Genomic DNA, 17,453 nt, shown 5'->3' on the forward strand with positions numbered 1-17,453 from the left:
CTAGAGCATAGGCCGCGAGTGCGACGGCCTAAGGCCTATGCCGGTAGGGGGCCCAAAAAATCTTTAAGGTAAGGAGGTGTATATAGAAGTATTTGGATTTCGGGGGATATATATAGAAAAATTCTCTGTAAAGGCTCAAACTTTGACATGATAAAGGAATGGGCTGACATCTGTTAGTATTTTTGGGCCTTTTAGTGAGATTTTCTATATATATCCCATGTAACACAAATATTTCTATATACACCCTCCTATAAAAAAAATTTGGTTGTTCTTGATAATATGCTCAAAAATTTATTATCGAAGAAATTGGTGATATTTTTTTAGGCCTTTTGTTCCTAATAATGTGCTTCATTAATATTAAAAATATCTACGATATTTATTATCCAAGAAATGAGGATAATTTTCATAACAAAGTAAATTCTATTTTAGTTAAAAATAGGGTGCTAAAATTTCAGTCTACTTCACATGTGCTATTTTTCTCTACTTCTACGGTATTTTTATTTTGTTTTGGTGTGTATAAAATATTTAATTTATTTTCAGATGTTGTCTAAAAAAAACATTTATTTTGTAGTGAAAAGTGAAATAAAAAAAATAAAATGAAAAGCAAAAAAACACAACAATGAGATAAAAAAATTATGATGCATTATGTAAGGGCCCTTCTAGGAACGGGCTTGGGTTGAAGAGCTCACTTCGTGACTTCGTCTCTCCTCTCAAGCTTTTATTCAATACCTCACGCCCCGTATAAGGTTACTTTTTCTTGAGTGAATATAAGGTTACTTTTGTTTTATCTTAACATTTAAGCATTCGTTTTGCTTATTACTTCATTTTCACATTGAAAAATTCTTCTCCTAACTTGGTCCACACTTTATGTGACACTTAAGGCCCTGCTTGATAAAAATAGCGGATAGCCGATCGCTTATAGCTGATGATTGATAGCTGATAGTTTATAGCTGTTAGCTGATGACTGATGACTTATATCTAATAAGTTGATTGAAGTGTTTAGTAAAATTAGCGGTTCAATTCGTTGATAAGTGTAAAATGACATAAAAAGACATTCTTAATTTATAACAAAATTAGCTTCCATTAATATTTAAGTATTTAAAATTTACTAATTTAAATTATTAATTTAATATATCTTTATTTTATATTTTAGTATTTATTTTCATTTCGGTATACTTTGTAAAAAAATAAATATAATGATAAAATATAACAAAAAAGTAAATTATATAGACGTAAAAAATAACAATAAAACTATTTGCAAAAAAAAAAAAAAAACAATTAAACTAGACGTGAGTCTTTCTGAAAAAATAAAATAAAACTAGATGCGAGCAAGTTTAATATAATGGGCACAGTTTATGTGCAAAGAATTTAACCGAACAAAAAAAAAATTACGTCCTTCAAATAAAAATTAACGTAACTATATTCAATTAAATGTCCTTAGAAAAATGTAAAATGAAATGTAACAGTAAAAACAAATATTTTTTTTAAAAAAATCTTTCATTTGTGAGCATTTAAAACATAGATATTTTATTTAAAACTATAGGGTAGAATTGGTTTTTAGAGAAAATAGCAAGGGTAAAGATGAAAGCAAAAATGATAAGCTATAAGTTCAAATGCTGCTTGAAATAGCTTCTGAAAAATAGCTTATAAGCTCGTGAAATAAGCTATAGTTTCGTGGTAAGAGACTATTATCAAACAAAACTTTTTTTGTCAAACGAACTTATAAGCCATAAGCTTATTTAGTGGGCTTACCGAACATACCCTTAGAGATTTTAATTTTTTTGAGTAAATATGACACTTAGAGATAAATAAAGGAGAATCACAATGATATATTTAAACCAAAAAAAACATTTTATGATACGGCAAAGCTCGCCATTTTTTACGAGAGGGCAAATATAAATAAATAAAACAAGAATATTATTTATTCATTTGATCCCAATTTTACAATTTGGTTCAACGACTCCAATATACACAGTTTAACCAATTTTACACAATTTGATCCCAATTGTTCATTTCTGATATGACAGTTGATATCCGTTTCAAAATACATGTTCAATTTTTGCAATGTGCACTATTCACTTGACTTACTTTGACCATATTTTTTAACTAATATATAAATACAAATATTAGCATGTAAGATGATGTTTGATTTGTCTCGACAAATATTTTCAAAATATTAAATTTTTATAATTTTTTACTTTAGAAAATTAAAGATATTAACAATCAAAATTATGCATTGACATATGTAAAGTGGTTGATTTGGATATGTGTTTTAAAACGGAGAGAGTACTACACATAATCCATTTACTATAAAGTACGTATTGACCTCTTACAGCAGGTTGGGGGTCAAGTACACATTTATTCATTGATATTGAATGAAATACCTAAAAAAATGCGACTTGACTCATGAGGCCAAAATTAAACACCATAAACATTGGTAAACTTTTTTTATTTGTCACAAAAAAGTAAATAATGGAATTAATTTATCTTATATGACTCTATAATTTTCACTTCGTTCACCACACTCTTGTTATATCCCTTATCCTTCCTCACCACAATGTTTGCTACGCGCTTATTGATCTCAATCATCTTTTATATACCTCCCAATCATCTTTCTCCCGATGAAGCTCGCCAAATTACCGATACCAATGGATCCATGTAACTCTTCTTCATAATTTTTACATTTTCTCCATTAAATTCCATGAGAGTCATTCATAAAGGATGTGTAAGATTATATTGATTCTGTGAGATTTTAAAAGATTTTTTATGTAAAAGATTTTATACACTTAATATTTTAAAGGATTTATCACACTGACTTTTAAGGATTTTATGTGATTTTAAAATTTAAAGGATTCAATGAATTTTAGGGGAAAAAGAACAAACTTACAAGCGTGAATGATAAAAATAATAAACAAATATATTCTAGCGTTTGAATAAAAAAAATAAAACCAATAAAAAATTCTTTTACCGTTGATTTTCAAATTTTAAGAATTTTATGATTTTATAAGATTTTAAGGGACTAAAAAACACTCTAACATATTATTCTCAATACACATTTTTTATTTGTTAAAAATGTTATTCCCACAAAATTCAATTGTACATATTTAAAATTATGCCAGCACTTATAAATCTTTCAAAAAAAATATACTGTGTCAGCCATTACAAATCGGTCGAGTTTACATGAGTTTACCGAGTGTTAACTCAGTCAAACTCGTTAAACCTTCCGATTTTACTAGAAACCGAGTTCACCTAAGAGTTAACACGATTTGTGTACCTAAAAACGTAAACTCGATAATCTCGGAGAGTTAACACTCGATTTGCGGAACATTGATTACGACATACTCTCTATCATAATATTTTCAATACAATTTTTTTTTTTTACGAGATAGAGAGAGGGGGGATGAGTGATGAGAGAGGGAGAGAGAGAGAGAGTGGAGAGATAGAGAAATGAAGAGAGAAAGGAGAGAACGGAAAGGGGGAGGGAGAGAGAGAAAGGAGAAGAAAGAGATAGTAACTTTTAAAAGAAAAACAATATCAAGAAATCTCATCTTTTCATGAAAGACTTTTTCTTGTTAAAATTACACTACAAAATCCAATTTATTAAATAATCCTTCGAAATTTGAATAATTTTGAATACCACAAGACTTTTTTTAAAGTGATGAAAAATCTTGATTGAATACCTCAAGACTTTTTTAAAATGACAAAGAGTCTTGATTAAATACCACATGACTTTTTTTAATTTGCAAAAAATCTTGATTCAATACCACAAAACTTTTTCATAATTAAAAAGCTTTTTAAAATTTTATAGAATCCTAATCTAATACATTCCCTAAGTCACATCTTTTATATAATTAACATTGAATCTATTTATAACTTATGCCAAATTTAATCACTTACACTTAAGTTTTGTAATACTCAACCTTAAATCAAGGTGCGTGGTGCCACTAGATATTATATGCCATAAATGACAATAAACCTATAAAAAAAAGTAAGTATAGGAGTATGAGTATACCTTTATTTGCATTTTCCTTTTCGTGTGAAACTAGTAACTAAAAAAGCGCGTGGTTTTCTTTCCTTATATCTGCTCTACTGGCTTCATATTTGCCACACAACACAATCATAAAATCTTTTATTAGCAAAATTATTATTATTTTTTTATTTATTTTCCATTTTCTCATCACAAACAAAACAGTCTTCAAAAACCAGTCTTTATCTCTTTCTTTGTTTGTTGTGTTAAAAAGCAAACTCTACCTTCAACTGAATTGAATCTCATCTTTACTTTGCTTCTTGTAAGTGTTTTTTTTTTTTTTTTACACCTCTTCACTTTACTTTGTTCTTTGTGTGTTTTTGTTATGCTTCAATGTTTGTTAACAGTAACACATACTTAAATTCTGGGCTGTCTTTGTTTTAATTCAGAAAAACACTTATAATGTTTTCTATGATTAAAAAAAAAAAAACTTATAATGTTTTCTCACTGTTATTTTCTTATAAAGTTGAGATTTTTATTTGATATTGCTTCTGGGGTGTTGTTTTTTGGAGACATGTAAATTGGGTTATTTGCTTTTGGTGCAAAATTATAGCTTTTTTGGTTCCTAAGTCTCAGTTAGTGGTAAAGTTACTAGCTTTTTATGAAGTAGCAGGTTCCAACAACATCTTTTCTGAGTTAAATGCTTTTATTAAAGTTGATAGTTGAATATTTAATAAGGGGAATTTACTGTTTTGTTTTATTCTATCTGCTTTTGGATCATTGTGGAGGAGGAATTGGTGCTTTTTCTCTTTATTGTGGAGTAGGATTTAGTGATTCCTTTTATTTGCCGTTAAAAATGTGTTGAGTGAATCTGTTTAGGAGAATTTGGAATAGATTCTTATCTCTTGGATTGAAAATTTGGATGTTACTATTTGGTGTGATGTTATTCCAACCGATTTGAGAGAATATAGTAGGTACTAGAAATTGCATATATTACAGAAAGTAATAGGTTTTAGTGTTTCTTATGAAGGGTTTAGGTGTGTATTTGAGATTTAAAGATAAAGATGCAGCGTGTTAGATTTTCGTCTCAACAAGCACCGGTTCACAAGCTAGGTGATCCTCAAATGACACTATCTCCCAAGTTTAGGTTAGCTGTGGTTCAATCTAACTTGACGAGTCAGATGCCAGAGTTAGATCATTCTCTAAGAGAAGAACTCTTAATTCCGGGCTTACCAGATGATGTTGCTCTTAATTGTCTTCTTCGTCTTCCGGTTCAAAGTCATTCATCCTGTAGGGCTGTCTGCAAGAGGTGGCATATGTTACTTGGTAATAAAGAGAGGTTTTTTACTAATAGGAAGCAAATGGGTTTCAAAGATCCTTGGCTTTTTGTATTTGCATATCATAAGTGTACTGGAAAGATTCAATGGCAGGTTCTTGATCTAACTCACTTTTCTTGGCACACCATCCCTGCAATGCCTTGCAAGGACAAGGTTTGTCCTCATGGTTTTCGGTGTGTTTCAATGCCTCACGATGGTACTCTTTACGTATGCGGCGGCATGGTCTCTGACGTGGATTGTCCTCTTGACTTGGTGTTGAAATATGAGATCACGAAAAATCGTTGGACCGTGATGAATCGAATGATCAGTGCTAGGTCCTTTTTTGCCAGTGGAGTAATTGATGGGATGGTTTATGCAGCTGGGGGGAATAGTACTGATCTTTATGAGCTGGATTCAGCTGAGGTATTAGATCCGATTAGTGGGAATTGGCGTGCTATTGCCAACATGGGAACCAATATGGCGTCCTATGATGCTGCAGTTCTAAACGGGAAACTTCTTGTAACAGAAGGATGGTTATGGCCTTTTTATGTCTCTCCTAGAGGACAGGTCTACGATCCGAGAACCAATAGCTGGGAAACTATGGCTGTTGGACTTAGAGAAGGGTGGACTGGTTCAAGTGTGGTTGTTTATGGCCACTTATTTGTTGTTTCTGAGCTCGAAAGAATGAAGCTTAAGGTTTATAACCAGGAAGCCGATTCCTGGGAAGCCATAGATGGCTCCCCTTTGCCTGAGCAAATATGCAAACCTTTTGCTGTGAATGCTTGTGATTGTCAAATTTATGTCGTAGGTCGAAATCTTCTGGTTGCCGTTGGTCATATCTCTAAACTGAACCCAAAAGAAAGTTGCAAGGAGAAATGGAACTTCGGTGTTCAATGGCATGTAATTGAAGCACCCAAAAGTTTATCCAATCTGACCCCTTCAAGCTCTCAGGTGCTATTTGCATAGTTTTTTTTTTCATTATTATGTAATATTATGTTGTGAATGTTGTTTAAATATAGTTATTAGAGGTCTTAATGTTGTAATAGCTATGTGAGTGTAACTTACTTTAAGCAGTTTGAGTTTTATTAGAATAGTATCTTGTGGTTGTTTGGGAAATGTTTGTATACTGATAATTATCTTGGTTTTTTCTCCTTGATCAATGTCAATGTTATTGATTCTATCATCCGAAATTCTAGATTTAATTGTCTGTGTAATTGTATAGGCCTTTTCCTTGTCAACTCATCTGTTGGTATACTTGATTCCACTGTGCTCGATATGGTGTGAAAGAACCGTTCTGGATTAAAGCTCTATTTGGATAAACACCTTAGTTAAGCGTTTAGAGCATAAACGTCTATCATGTAGATGTTTTTGCGTAAACTATTTATATAACAAAAGATAAAATTAAATTAAACCGTTTTTATATAAACTATAAGTGGTTTTCATAAGCTATTTTGGAGAGCTTATGGTAACAAGCTGAAAACAACTTATACTCATGTCATAAGTAATTAGGTTCACTCAATTGTGTTAATGGCAATTTTGAAGAATGTGATTGACATCTATACATATTGACTAGAGCTAGAAGTGTTAATAATAAAATAACTTCAACATAGCTCACAATTTTCAAGAGTTGTTTTGAACATGCATGTGTCACTTGGTCAATAATTTTTCATCTTATTTATTGCATAGTTGCGTGTGTGTACTTGAAGTAGCCACTTCTATTGGTGGTAGTCACAGTCAGTGTGAGAGAGAGACAATTAACTCTTTTAGGATTGGCTTTGATAGTCAGAGAGCCATGTTATGTAAAATTGTATATAGTCAAACTTGAGCAAAGGGCTTGAAGATAAATGTATCTTCTTAAATACTTTTGTTTATGATGGGTGACTGCATCAAGTCTATTTCTGTATTTACTACTAGTACTCTAATTGGAAATGCAAAGATATGTTTTAGAGGTGACAAATAGATGGATTAGATGAATTTTTGAATGAATAATAGATGGATTAATATATGTCCATTACTCCACTAATGATCAATTAAAATTTTTGATCTATTAATTTTTGTTGATATAATTGATGAATTGAATGAATTACCTTTTCGATGGATTGAAGGAATGGTGGGCAACTAAATTATTTTCTAGCCACCTCTTAACATATCTAACAATATATTAATTACTATACTTTTTTTAGTATATATATATAATATTGATCAAGATTTCAATTGATCTTTTTTAAATATTATATAAACTATTTATATTTGTTTTTTTAAATGATTTATAATATGGGAGGAATAAATATAATTTTATCTTATGCTCTCACGAGCTTAGCTCAATTGATATAAACAATGCATAATATATGCAAGGTATGAGGTTTTAACTCGACAAAAAAATATATATAAGAAAGTACCTTTTGAAGTGCACTCTCTAGGTTAGTGCTACTACCGTATTTAGTTCAGGATTAGACCAAATTGGACATAGTAGGGTGTATGAGATTTCTTAAGATGTAAGATGCAATTATTGTTGTGATTGATTAGAATGATATGTTCCACGTGCTAAATCTTCATTACTTGAAGAAGATCTATTCATGTTAGAAACGGAACAAATTGTGATTTGTGCAGTTGGGTTCTCTTATTGGTTTTAGTTGGTAAACCCAAATTATGAGATATTTTGGTAGTTGAAACTTGAAATCAAAACTAACTTTCTGGTGATATAAGTTTGGATTTGGAGTGGTTGAATATGTTTTGATTAGTTTTACAGGTTGGCAATTATTATTATTATGTATATTCCTTTTCTGTCGAGAGATATGCATTTTTTTAATGTGAGGATCAACTAGTTCCATTTGATAATAATATTAAAATTGTCAAGTTAAAATATTATAAGGTTCAATTCAGGATTAGTCCAATTTCAGCTATAAAAGGCTAGGAAAGCCATAGATTATGCAGTCTTATGTTTAGAAAAAAATCAAAAAATTAAGAGTAAATTAAACTTCCCTCCCCTCAAAGATGCTTAAATTACACTCTCCTTTTTGAGAGAAGCTTCAATTACATTCCTCTCCCCTCTTAAGTTAAAATCTACGCTGTAGTCCCTCAATAATTTTTTTTCTTCTAATAATCTAGCAAAAAAATAATCTAGCACACTTTAAAGAAAAATAGCATTATTCATTTTAAAATAATCAAATTTTGAATACATATCTTTCTCTATTTTTTATTCACAATTTCATTAACATATAGTTTTAAACCCTAGTATAAAATATGAAACAACCCAAAATAAAATTAAAATATGTGAAAAATTACTAAAGTTGATTAAGTATGGTTATTTAAAAGCGAATTTTGTACTCTAAATTATAAAATTAATTGCAAAATATTTAAATTTAATTGTCATTGACATTTAGATTATAAAGAAACGAAATTATATTTTTTAAATGGTGATTCAAAATTAATATATATTAAAAAAATATTTATTTATGTTAAAATAGATTAAAGTGTTGTTCATATTTAATTATTAAGGGAGAGGGTTGTAAATCAAACATCTTATAGGGGAGGGGGAGTATAAATCTTACTTTTCAAGGGAGGGGAGTGTATATTTTAACATAAGAGGGAAGGGGAGTGTAATTCAAGGATCTTTGAGGGGAGGGGAGTGTAATTTACTCAAAAATTAAATGAAAATAGTTATGAAATAAACGCTGATTGGGTCCGGTGAAAATAGTTAGTCTTTTAACGTCACAAAATGGTGAATTAATGTTCAAATTATAGCTAGGAGAAATGTCTAGGTCGACGTTACCTCAAATAAGATTATCTCAAATCGCAAGACTCAAATAACAATTCTAGAAGTGCTTATCGATCACCATCCAAAAAGATCATCACGCCGATGATAACGGAAGTTGAACTCACGTCGTTGCGAGATATGAGTCAACTCCATACAAAAGAAAATAGACAATAGTATGATACAATAACAACAATAGCGCCTTATCCCACTAAATGGAGTAGGCTACATAGATCAAACAATGTTATAATATTTTATCATATACCATATTCATATCAAATTCAATAATCTCTAGATTTTTCTTAATAGTTTCTCTAATATTTTTTCTAGATCTTCCCACTACCTTTAATGATTTTGCTACATTCATCTAATCCACTCTCATACTAAAGAATCTATAAACCCTCTTTTCACATGCTTAACTATGTAAACCAAGTTTCTAGCATCTTTTCTACAATATTGTTTGGCTTGAGGTATGAAATTATCTCTAAACTTTGGTATTTGTGTATTTGGTTTTTCTTTTAAGTTTCAATGTTGGTTTTGGTAGTTTTGTAAGTTTTTATACTCAAAATTTGTTATTCATTCATTCAAATAAGTAAATTACATTGAATACAACACATATTGCATTTGAAAAGGGTTAAGCCAACAAAAAGTGAAAATCAAGAGCTAAATTCTCATTTTTTTTAGCTTTCAACTACCAAAAAGATAAAGATTTTACTTTATCATGTAAATGGTGCATCGAAACTCCTTATGTTGAAAGATGCAACAATTTCTCTCCTTCAAAATGACGCAAATGTAAACCAACCAAATCAATTGGAGTGAAGAACGAACTTTTTAAGAATAACCTTTGAACTCGACAAATTGGATGAAATGATTGGATAGGTGATTCACACTTGCTGATAAATCATAACATTGAAGAATGAGAAACCAAATACTCACAAAGTGATCGCAATCCAAAAAAAGATAATTGATATTTTTCTCTAACCCACATTCACTCATGCACACACACGTCGTCGAAGCAAATTATCTTAGTTTGATAGCCGATAAATTACTCTTCCATAATGAAATATAAACAAAAATGATAGTAGAAAAGTCTCTCTCTCTCTCTCTCTCTATATATATATATATATATATATATATATATGAGTTTTGCTAGAAGACACCATTTATGAAGGTGTCTTTTAGCAAAGTTATAACTAAAAAGTGAAAATCACACCTTAAAATGTGAGTTGCTAAAAAACACATTCATGGGTGGCTTATCGCAAAACCATATCTACATATATTTAAGAATTTAATCTATATATATTGTTTTTTGTTTAAAAAAAAATACATCAATTTTAAACTATCATTTTTTATTTATATTTCATTTCGATGGAAGTATTAACCAAAAAAGTCATTTTACAAGTAACATTAAGGTTCTGTTTGATAAAAATAGCGGATGACTGATAAGCTACTTGATAGATTATAGCTTATAGCTGATGGCTTATAGCTTATGATTTATAGCTTATGACTAGTAGCTGATAACCTACTTGAAGTGTTTGGTAAAATTAGCGGTTCAATTAATGATAGATGTAAAATTACATAAAAGGACATTTTTAATTCAAAATAAAGTTTATATCAATTAATGTTTAAAGTATTTAAAAATTAAAAATTGTTAATTTAATATTATTATTAAATTAATTTTTAATTCCTAAATTTTAATTTATATTTATTTTCATTTGCCTAAAAAAATTAAATATAAAGTGTAAAAAAATTTAAATGTAACAATAAATAAAATATAATTTGTACAAATATATATATATATATATATATATATATATATATATATATATATAGTGAAGGTAAACGTAACGTTCTCATTTTTTTTTTGTTGGAGAAAATTATTGTCCTTGTTCTTTTTCTCTACAATTCGGATATATCACACAAAAATAACGTGTCATTTCGCAAAAAAAGATGACATTAAATATTGAAATAGTTCCACAAAAAAAACGTAACAATTGTAACGAAAAAAACTTAAACGTAATGGTAAAAAAAATATTTTTTTCTATTGAGAAAAAAAGGATCTTTCATTCATAAAAAAAAATAGCATTCATATTTAAAACATATGTATTTTAATTTATAATATAATAAATGATTAAGGGTAAAAAACTGAAATTTAGTTAGATAATAGCCGTAAAACTGGAATTAAAAGTGAGAAACTATAAGCTATAAGCTCAAACGCTACTTGAAATATCTTCTGAAAAATAGCTTATAAGCTCGTGAAATAAACTATAAGCTCATGGTGAAAAAGTGTTACCAAACAGAATATTTTTTGTCAAACGAGCTTATAAGTTATAAGCTAAGAGCTAAAAGCTCTTTTTTGAGTGTTAGCAAACAGACCTAAGAGTTTGAAACCGTTTCAACAATGTACCTGGTAATCAATCACATGTGATTGATCTTAACTGTGGTCCATTTTTAATCTCTTCCTCTTCATGGTTAATCTTCTCCGATGCATATTAACCGCATCTAATGGAATTGGAAATTGAGTATTGTTGTCGACATATTTGGTTTGGCAGAGAAATATGGGTAAATTACTCAAATGTTTCTCGACAGTTAACTGCTGAAATTTTAAAGAACCGGCTGCAGTTAACTGCCGAGGAATTTCAAACCTGAAATTAAATAAGGAAATACACCTAAATTTTCCTTAATTAAACATAATTATTTTTATGATTTCATTCATATGATTTTGTTGCCATAAATGAAGAAATATGAGAGATGAATAATATCTGCAATCGGTAGTTAATGGACCTAAAATGATGATTCAATAAAGAAAAATGTAACAAAAACGTTTCAAATGATAGAATAATTATATTTGTAATTATTAGTAATTAATTTAATTGATGTATGTCATTATTCATAGGTTTGACTAACCTATTATTACTTTATGCTAATATTTAAGATATTATTACTTTAATTAACATGAAAAACGCAACAACAAAAAATAAAAATGTTTGCCATCGGTAATTAGTGGACCTAAAATGGTGATTCAATAAAAAAAATGCAACAACAAAAAACATTATAAATAAAAAAGCATTTAAGTCCTCAAAAAACATTTCAATAAGCGTAAAAATTAAACATTTGAATATTGTTTTGCAAATTACTTAAATAAAAAAAAATCTTTGCGCACAATTATTTTAATGTAGAAAATATAACAACATATTATACCTTAAAAAAAATCGTTGTGCACAATTATTTTAACGATTTTTTATTATTATTTTTATTTAAGTAATGTGCAAAACAATATTCAAATGCTTAATTTTTACATTGATTTAAATGTTATCTTTATTAAGATATATACGCATAAGTATAATACTCCAATTGTTTTAAACGAACCAAAATAATGATTGAAACATTCAAAATCAATAAATATTATTAATGACAATTTATAGTTTTTGTTAAAAAGAAAAAAAAAAAAGGTTTGAGGTTTCCTCGGCAGTTAACTGCTGAAGTTTTTAGTTTTCCTCGGTAGTTTATTGCCGAAGTTTTCCTCGGTAGTTAACTGCAGCCGATTCCATAAATCGATAGTTAACTGCCGAAGGACATTTGGGTAAATTACTAGTGTTTCTATGACAATGTGTCGACAGCAATACTCTCGGAAATTTTGTTATACTAAAATATACGGGGGTAAAATTGGAATTGAAGAAAATATGTGTATGTGTGTAGGTCCATTTGAAACAGTGTATCATCATAGAATTCAATTCAACGAGAGAGAGAGAGAAGGAAGGGATCATGGGAGCAATCACCGGTGCAGTGATCGCAGTGGTAGGAGTGATTCTAGGTTGGATCACTATCGAGATAGCTTGTAAACCCTGCCTCGAACAAGGTCGTCAAGCCATCGATCGCAATCTCAACCCTGATTACGATCCCGACGACGAAGACAGCGCCGCCGCCGTTCGAGCACCACTCAATCCCGCCCCCGTCGCCGCTAAAACCGTTTCATAAGTGGTATTCACTTTTGTGTGTATTATATATATATATATATATTTGATTTGAGATATCATATCAATGAGTTGTTAATGGATTCAGATATTCTTCTTGAATTATTATGAATGAATGTTAATGAATAACTGTATGTATAATAGAGTGATCAAGATTTCTTGTGGTTAATTTAGCTATTTCTTACTTTTTACTGAAATTCAAGCTGCAATTAATTGCTCAAAATGTTGTTAAATAGGTAGAAATGTAGAATATCATATGTTCTGATGATGTAATGTATGAAAAATGGCATTGATCTCCTTGTGTTTCATTATAAATCACTCACACACCCCTCCTTCCTAGTTTAGAAAATAAACTTACTTGACATACTTTTTCCCTTTATGTGCCTCTAACTCCTAAGTTGTTTCTTTCGATTTCAATCTCCCTGACAACTTATAAGCTGTTTGCCTTTTTTCATGTCCCCGAGAAGCTACCTAAAAATAAATCTGCAGCTGTGTTGCATAACTGCACAAACAAACACAGAATTACGAGGTCAACTTAAAATGAGTTAGAATCCAATCTCACCAGCAGCTAATAGATCCTTCTACAGTGTTATGTAAAAGTTTAACTTCACCACCGGCGACAAAGATTTTAATCAACAACCTCGCAAATATGGATTATTAGAGGGAGGAAAACCGGATGATTGCAATGCTATATAGCACCATGTCAATATGTCCTAAGTTCACATCTTCTGAAACAAGTCTTCAAATATTCTTTTAGTTACTAACTCAAAAGATAATACATGGAAAAACATATATGAACTGGTTTTTCAAATACAATAGTCTATGTCGAATCAATTGCAAATGAGAAATGAAGACAAAAAATCAACCTAGCTTTATTGGATCACATTCTGACTGCATAAATTCTACTCTTGCATTCTCATATGTTTTGTTATGTTACGTTGTATTGTTATGCGGAGAATCATAAACACACTTAGTAATGTAAACTGATGTAAGAGTGTCAATGAAGATAAAAACTTAACTAGAAAGCACACATGATATAGAAAATTATCATTTTACAGAAATCACAACAACAATCCATTATTAAACCAAATTAAAATCATAACAATACAACTATGTAGTCAAACAAACACGTATTTTATTATTTAATACAATAATAATAAGTAGAGAGGGTTGGTTGCACAAGGTGATTGAAGACCTAAAGTAAACCGTCTACTAAATCATGTTCTTCAACTAGTTGTTGTCATACCAAGACTGCTTTTGAAGATAATCAATTATGCTCTTATCCACTTGAAAAGCTTTGGTAAGAACTTCGTCGGAAATAAGCGGATTAGATTTAAACAAAGCATTTGCAACGGTGATAACTCCTGGGTTTTGACTGCTAAGTCCAGCAATAGCAACAGCGTTGCCATATCCCACATTTAGTTGAAAATGAATAAGACCAATTGGGAACACAAACACATCACCCTTGTTTAGCACTTTGGTGAAGAGACGATTGTTGTCTTGATTGGACGTGACAAATCCAACATAAAGAGTGCCTTCGAGTACTATAAGGATCTCTGTTCCCCTAGGGTGAATGTGAGGTGGGTTTAAACCCCTAGGCACAAAATCAATGCGAGCCAAAGATATACCAAGTGTGTTAAGTCCGAATAGTTGGTCTACGGTGACTGGAGTCACTTGAGAGCCCAAGGCGTTAGAGGCATTCCCAGCTTCAACATGTTTGAAGAAATCTTCAGCTTTAACAAGTGCAGGGTCTTTACAGAATTTCCCATTCACAAATACTGCAAATTATCAAATGATAGTTTTGTTATATCAAAGAAATTTCAGCGGTGTAATTCTTCTAGTCATGACCTAACTAAACCAGAAATCACTAAGGACCAAAACAAAAGATTATATATATACAAGGAAGGACTAAAACCATAAAAATATATTTATGGAGATTAAAACCAAAACGTCTGATATTTGTAAGGAGTATTTTCATATTTAAGTCTAAAAATCGAGCAGTAATTAAGACGTAAAGTTAAGGAATATATACATACCACCATCTTTGGGGTCTTTGATTGCAACACAAAAGTCTTGGAGAGGGCTGGGGTCATAAGCAAAGGCAAGAGAGGATGCCAAAGCCAAGATGCTAACAAGGAAGTATAGAATCTTCATTTTGCAACTCAGTACTACTCTTTAATATTCTTCTTATGTAAATAACCGGTGAGAATTGAGTTTTGTTGCATGTATTGCTTGCTATTTATAAGAATGAAACATTGAAGTGGTTTGCATTTGATATTTACCGTCATTAGTTTTTTATTAAATAATGAACCATTCTTTAACAACTACATGTGTACTTGATCTCCATACTAAAGTCAAAACCATTTTTAAACTTGTCTTTACCTGTTCTCACAATGGTAATTTTGTAATGTTAATGTTTTGGACTAAATGAAATTAAGATAAGTTTAGACCAACACGATGTCACACAAGTGGTATATGTTTCGATCATTTAACCAATTTGTTTAGGGTTCGATCTTTGACCGGTGTGTATGGAAAAATATATGTTATGAGAGATCAATCCTTTAGATGAATTTCAATTATTTCGAGTAATTAATCTCTGACTTGCTCGCAGGATGCATTTGTTAAAAAAACCAAGATAAATTAGACTTTTTCTTATTTCTTGAGACTTAATTATAAACAATAGTTGGTGGAATATGGAAAATATTCGAGTAATTGGCACAGTCATACCATTACTAAAATACGTTCACACGACAAAATTGAAAGACCATTTCTGATTTACCCTTTCAAGTCTTTCAACAAATAATTAATTAACAAGAGGACTCTGATTTTAATTCAAATTAAGATCAGTTTAGTACTTTGTCAGTTGTGGGCTAAATCAAAATACTATGATCTTGTAATTGTAATTTTATAATGGCAAAGATCTTGTCTAAATCAAAATATGATCAGTTTAGACTTTTTCTTGGTTCTGGAGACTTAATTATAATTGCACTCTCTTTTGCAAACTTACCTTTTGATGACTGCATGTGATTAGGATTTAAAGTTTAAACATCGTCTAGTAGTTGTGGAATGTGGCAATTTCTTGAGTTAATTTGGTCACAACTCACAATCATGCTGATTAAGAATGTGGGTAGACAAAATAGAAACAAGTAAATTACCCAGTCAACAAGTAATTAACGACGGTTATTTCAAAAAAAAAAAAAAAAAGTAATTAACTGGCGGTCATTGCAATCCAAAGGTTGAAATAAAAACACTAACATCTCTTGCTGGTTAAGAATCGTAGTAATTTTCATTTAAATATTTTGTTCAAATAAAATAATTAATTTTTCAAAAATGCACTTCATATATATTTCATAGGTCAGAATGAAGAGAAGCAAAATTTTAATTTCAATTGCCAACTTCAACTACTGCATATGCAAGTGTGCCATCATTGCAAAATATTGATTTTTCTTTTTGTTCATCTTCTTTCTTTTTTCTTCAAAAATATTTTAAGTTCTTTTTTCTTTATGTTATTGTCAACACACACTCTCTCTCACACACATATATATTCAATGTTAATTTTTCTTATTCTAAGATAAAATGACAATATTAATAAGGAATATGTTTTTTAGAATTACTAACTCAAGATATATTAACCTCTAATAGATTTTTAGCATCTAAAACAGTTCCTAGCGGAGAGCCAACTCATGACACTATTATACAACAACAACAATTAAGCTTTCTTCCATTAAGTGGGGTCGACTATATAGATCAAATCATCCCATAGTGTTCTATCATAAACTATATTTGAATCCAACTGATTGACCTCTAAATCATTTCTAATGGTTTATCTTCTAGTTTTTCTAGGTCTTACTCTACCTCTTTTGACATGTCTCTCCTCCATCTGATCTACTCTTCTTACGACGACGTTTACGGGTCTACTCTCTACATGTCCAAACCATCTAAGCATGTTTTCTACCAACTTATCTTTTTTTTAGGTGCTATGTCCACTCTCTCCCATTGGTGTCATTCCTAATTCTATCATGTCTAGTCTTACCGCTCATCCAGCGCAACATCCTCACATTCGCTGCAATTATTTGATTCTCGTGTTGACTCTTAACCACCCAACACTCCGTACCATACAACATCGTCAGTCTAACTGTTGTCCGATAGAATTTTCTTTTCAACTTAAGTGGTATTTTTTATCACACAAAACACATGAGGCTCTTCTCCATTTCAACCATCCAACTTGAATACGATGATTTACATATGTTTTTATTTCTCCGACATTTTGTACTATGGACCATGACACTGTTATCTCCGTCCTAAATTAATTTCATATGAGAACTAAAAATTATGAGTTAGTTGACAAAATATTCTTCGTTAATAGTATATGAAAGACAAATTAAAAAAATTAGAAGAAAAGAGAGTATTATATAGGAAAGAAACATTAATATTTTTATTGT

At 30.3% G+C, this 17,453-nt stretch overlaps 3 protein-coding genes across 4 annotated transcripts; 2 read left to right on the plus strand and 1 right to left on the minus strand.

The window, feature by feature from the left end:
* The first annotated feature begins 4,113 nt into the window (after positions 1-4,113).
* Positions 4,114-6,466, plus strand: LOC11438866 (F-box/kelch-repeat protein At1g30090). Of its 2 annotated transcripts, none has more exons than XM_003593860.4 (2): positions 4,114-4,289; positions 4,998-6,466. In XM_003593860.4, exon 2 carries the CDS (start codon positions 5,032-5,034, stop codon positions 6,247-6,249), a length of 1,218 nt encoding a protein of 405 aa, XP_003593908.1. In that variant the 5' UTR covers positions 4,114-4,289; positions 4,998-5,031; the 3' UTR covers positions 6,250-6,466. The 2 variants fall into 2 exon arrangements, with proteins under 2 accessions (XP_003593908.1, XP_024632561.1); XM_024776793.2 differs by having other exon boundaries at positions 4,144-4,289; positions 5,005-6,466.
* Positions 6,467-12,739: 6,273 nt separating this feature from the next.
* LOC11439324 (outer envelope membrane protein 7) lies at positions 12,740-13,208 on the plus strand. The gene has a single exon (XM_003593861.4). It carries the CDS (start codon positions 12,803-12,805, stop codon positions 13,013-13,015), a length of 213 nt encoding a protein of 70 aa, XP_003593909.1. The 5' UTR covers positions 12,740-12,802; the 3' UTR covers positions 13,016-13,208.
* Positions 13,209-14,048: 840 nt separating this feature from the next.
* Positions 14,049-15,240, minus strand: LOC11439325 (germin-like protein subfamily 1 member 7). Its single transcript, XM_003593862.4, has 2 exons — positions 15,048-15,240; positions 14,049-14,789 (listed from the first exon to the last, which is right to left on the minus strand). Exons 1-2 carry the CDS (start codon positions 15,163-15,165, stop codon positions 14,242-14,244), a joined length of 666 nt encoding a protein of 221 aa, XP_003593910.1. The 5' UTR covers positions 15,166-15,240; the 3' UTR covers positions 14,049-14,241.
* Between the last annotated feature and the right edge of the window lie 2,213 nt (positions 15,241-17,453).

This window comes from Medicago truncatula, chromosome 2 (assembly GCF_003473485.1).
Source record: "Medicago truncatula cultivar Jemalong A17 chromosome 2, MtrunA17r5.0-ANR, whole genome shotgun sequence".
NCBI lineage: Eukaryota > Viridiplantae > Streptophyta > Magnoliopsida > Fabales > Fabaceae > Medicago > Medicago truncatula.

Bases quoted from the DNA above. Each gene is read 5' to 3' on its own strand.
- LOC11438866 (XM_003593860.4), top strand. From the start codon at position 5,032: ATGCAGCGTGTTAGATTTTCGTCTCAACAAGCACCGGTTCACAAGCTA.
- LOC11439325 (XM_003593862.4), bottom strand. From the start codon at position 15,165: ATGAAGATTCTATACTTCCTTGTTAGCATCTTGGCTTTGGCATCCTCT. The intron at 14,790-15,047 runs GTATGTATATAT...GATAATTTGCAG, and splicing joins CAAAGACCCCAAAGATGGTG to TATTTGTGAATGGGAAATTC.
- LOC11439324 (XM_003593861.4), top strand. From the start codon at position 12,803: ATGGGAGCAATCACCGGTGCAGTGATCGCAGTGGTAGGAGTGATTCTA.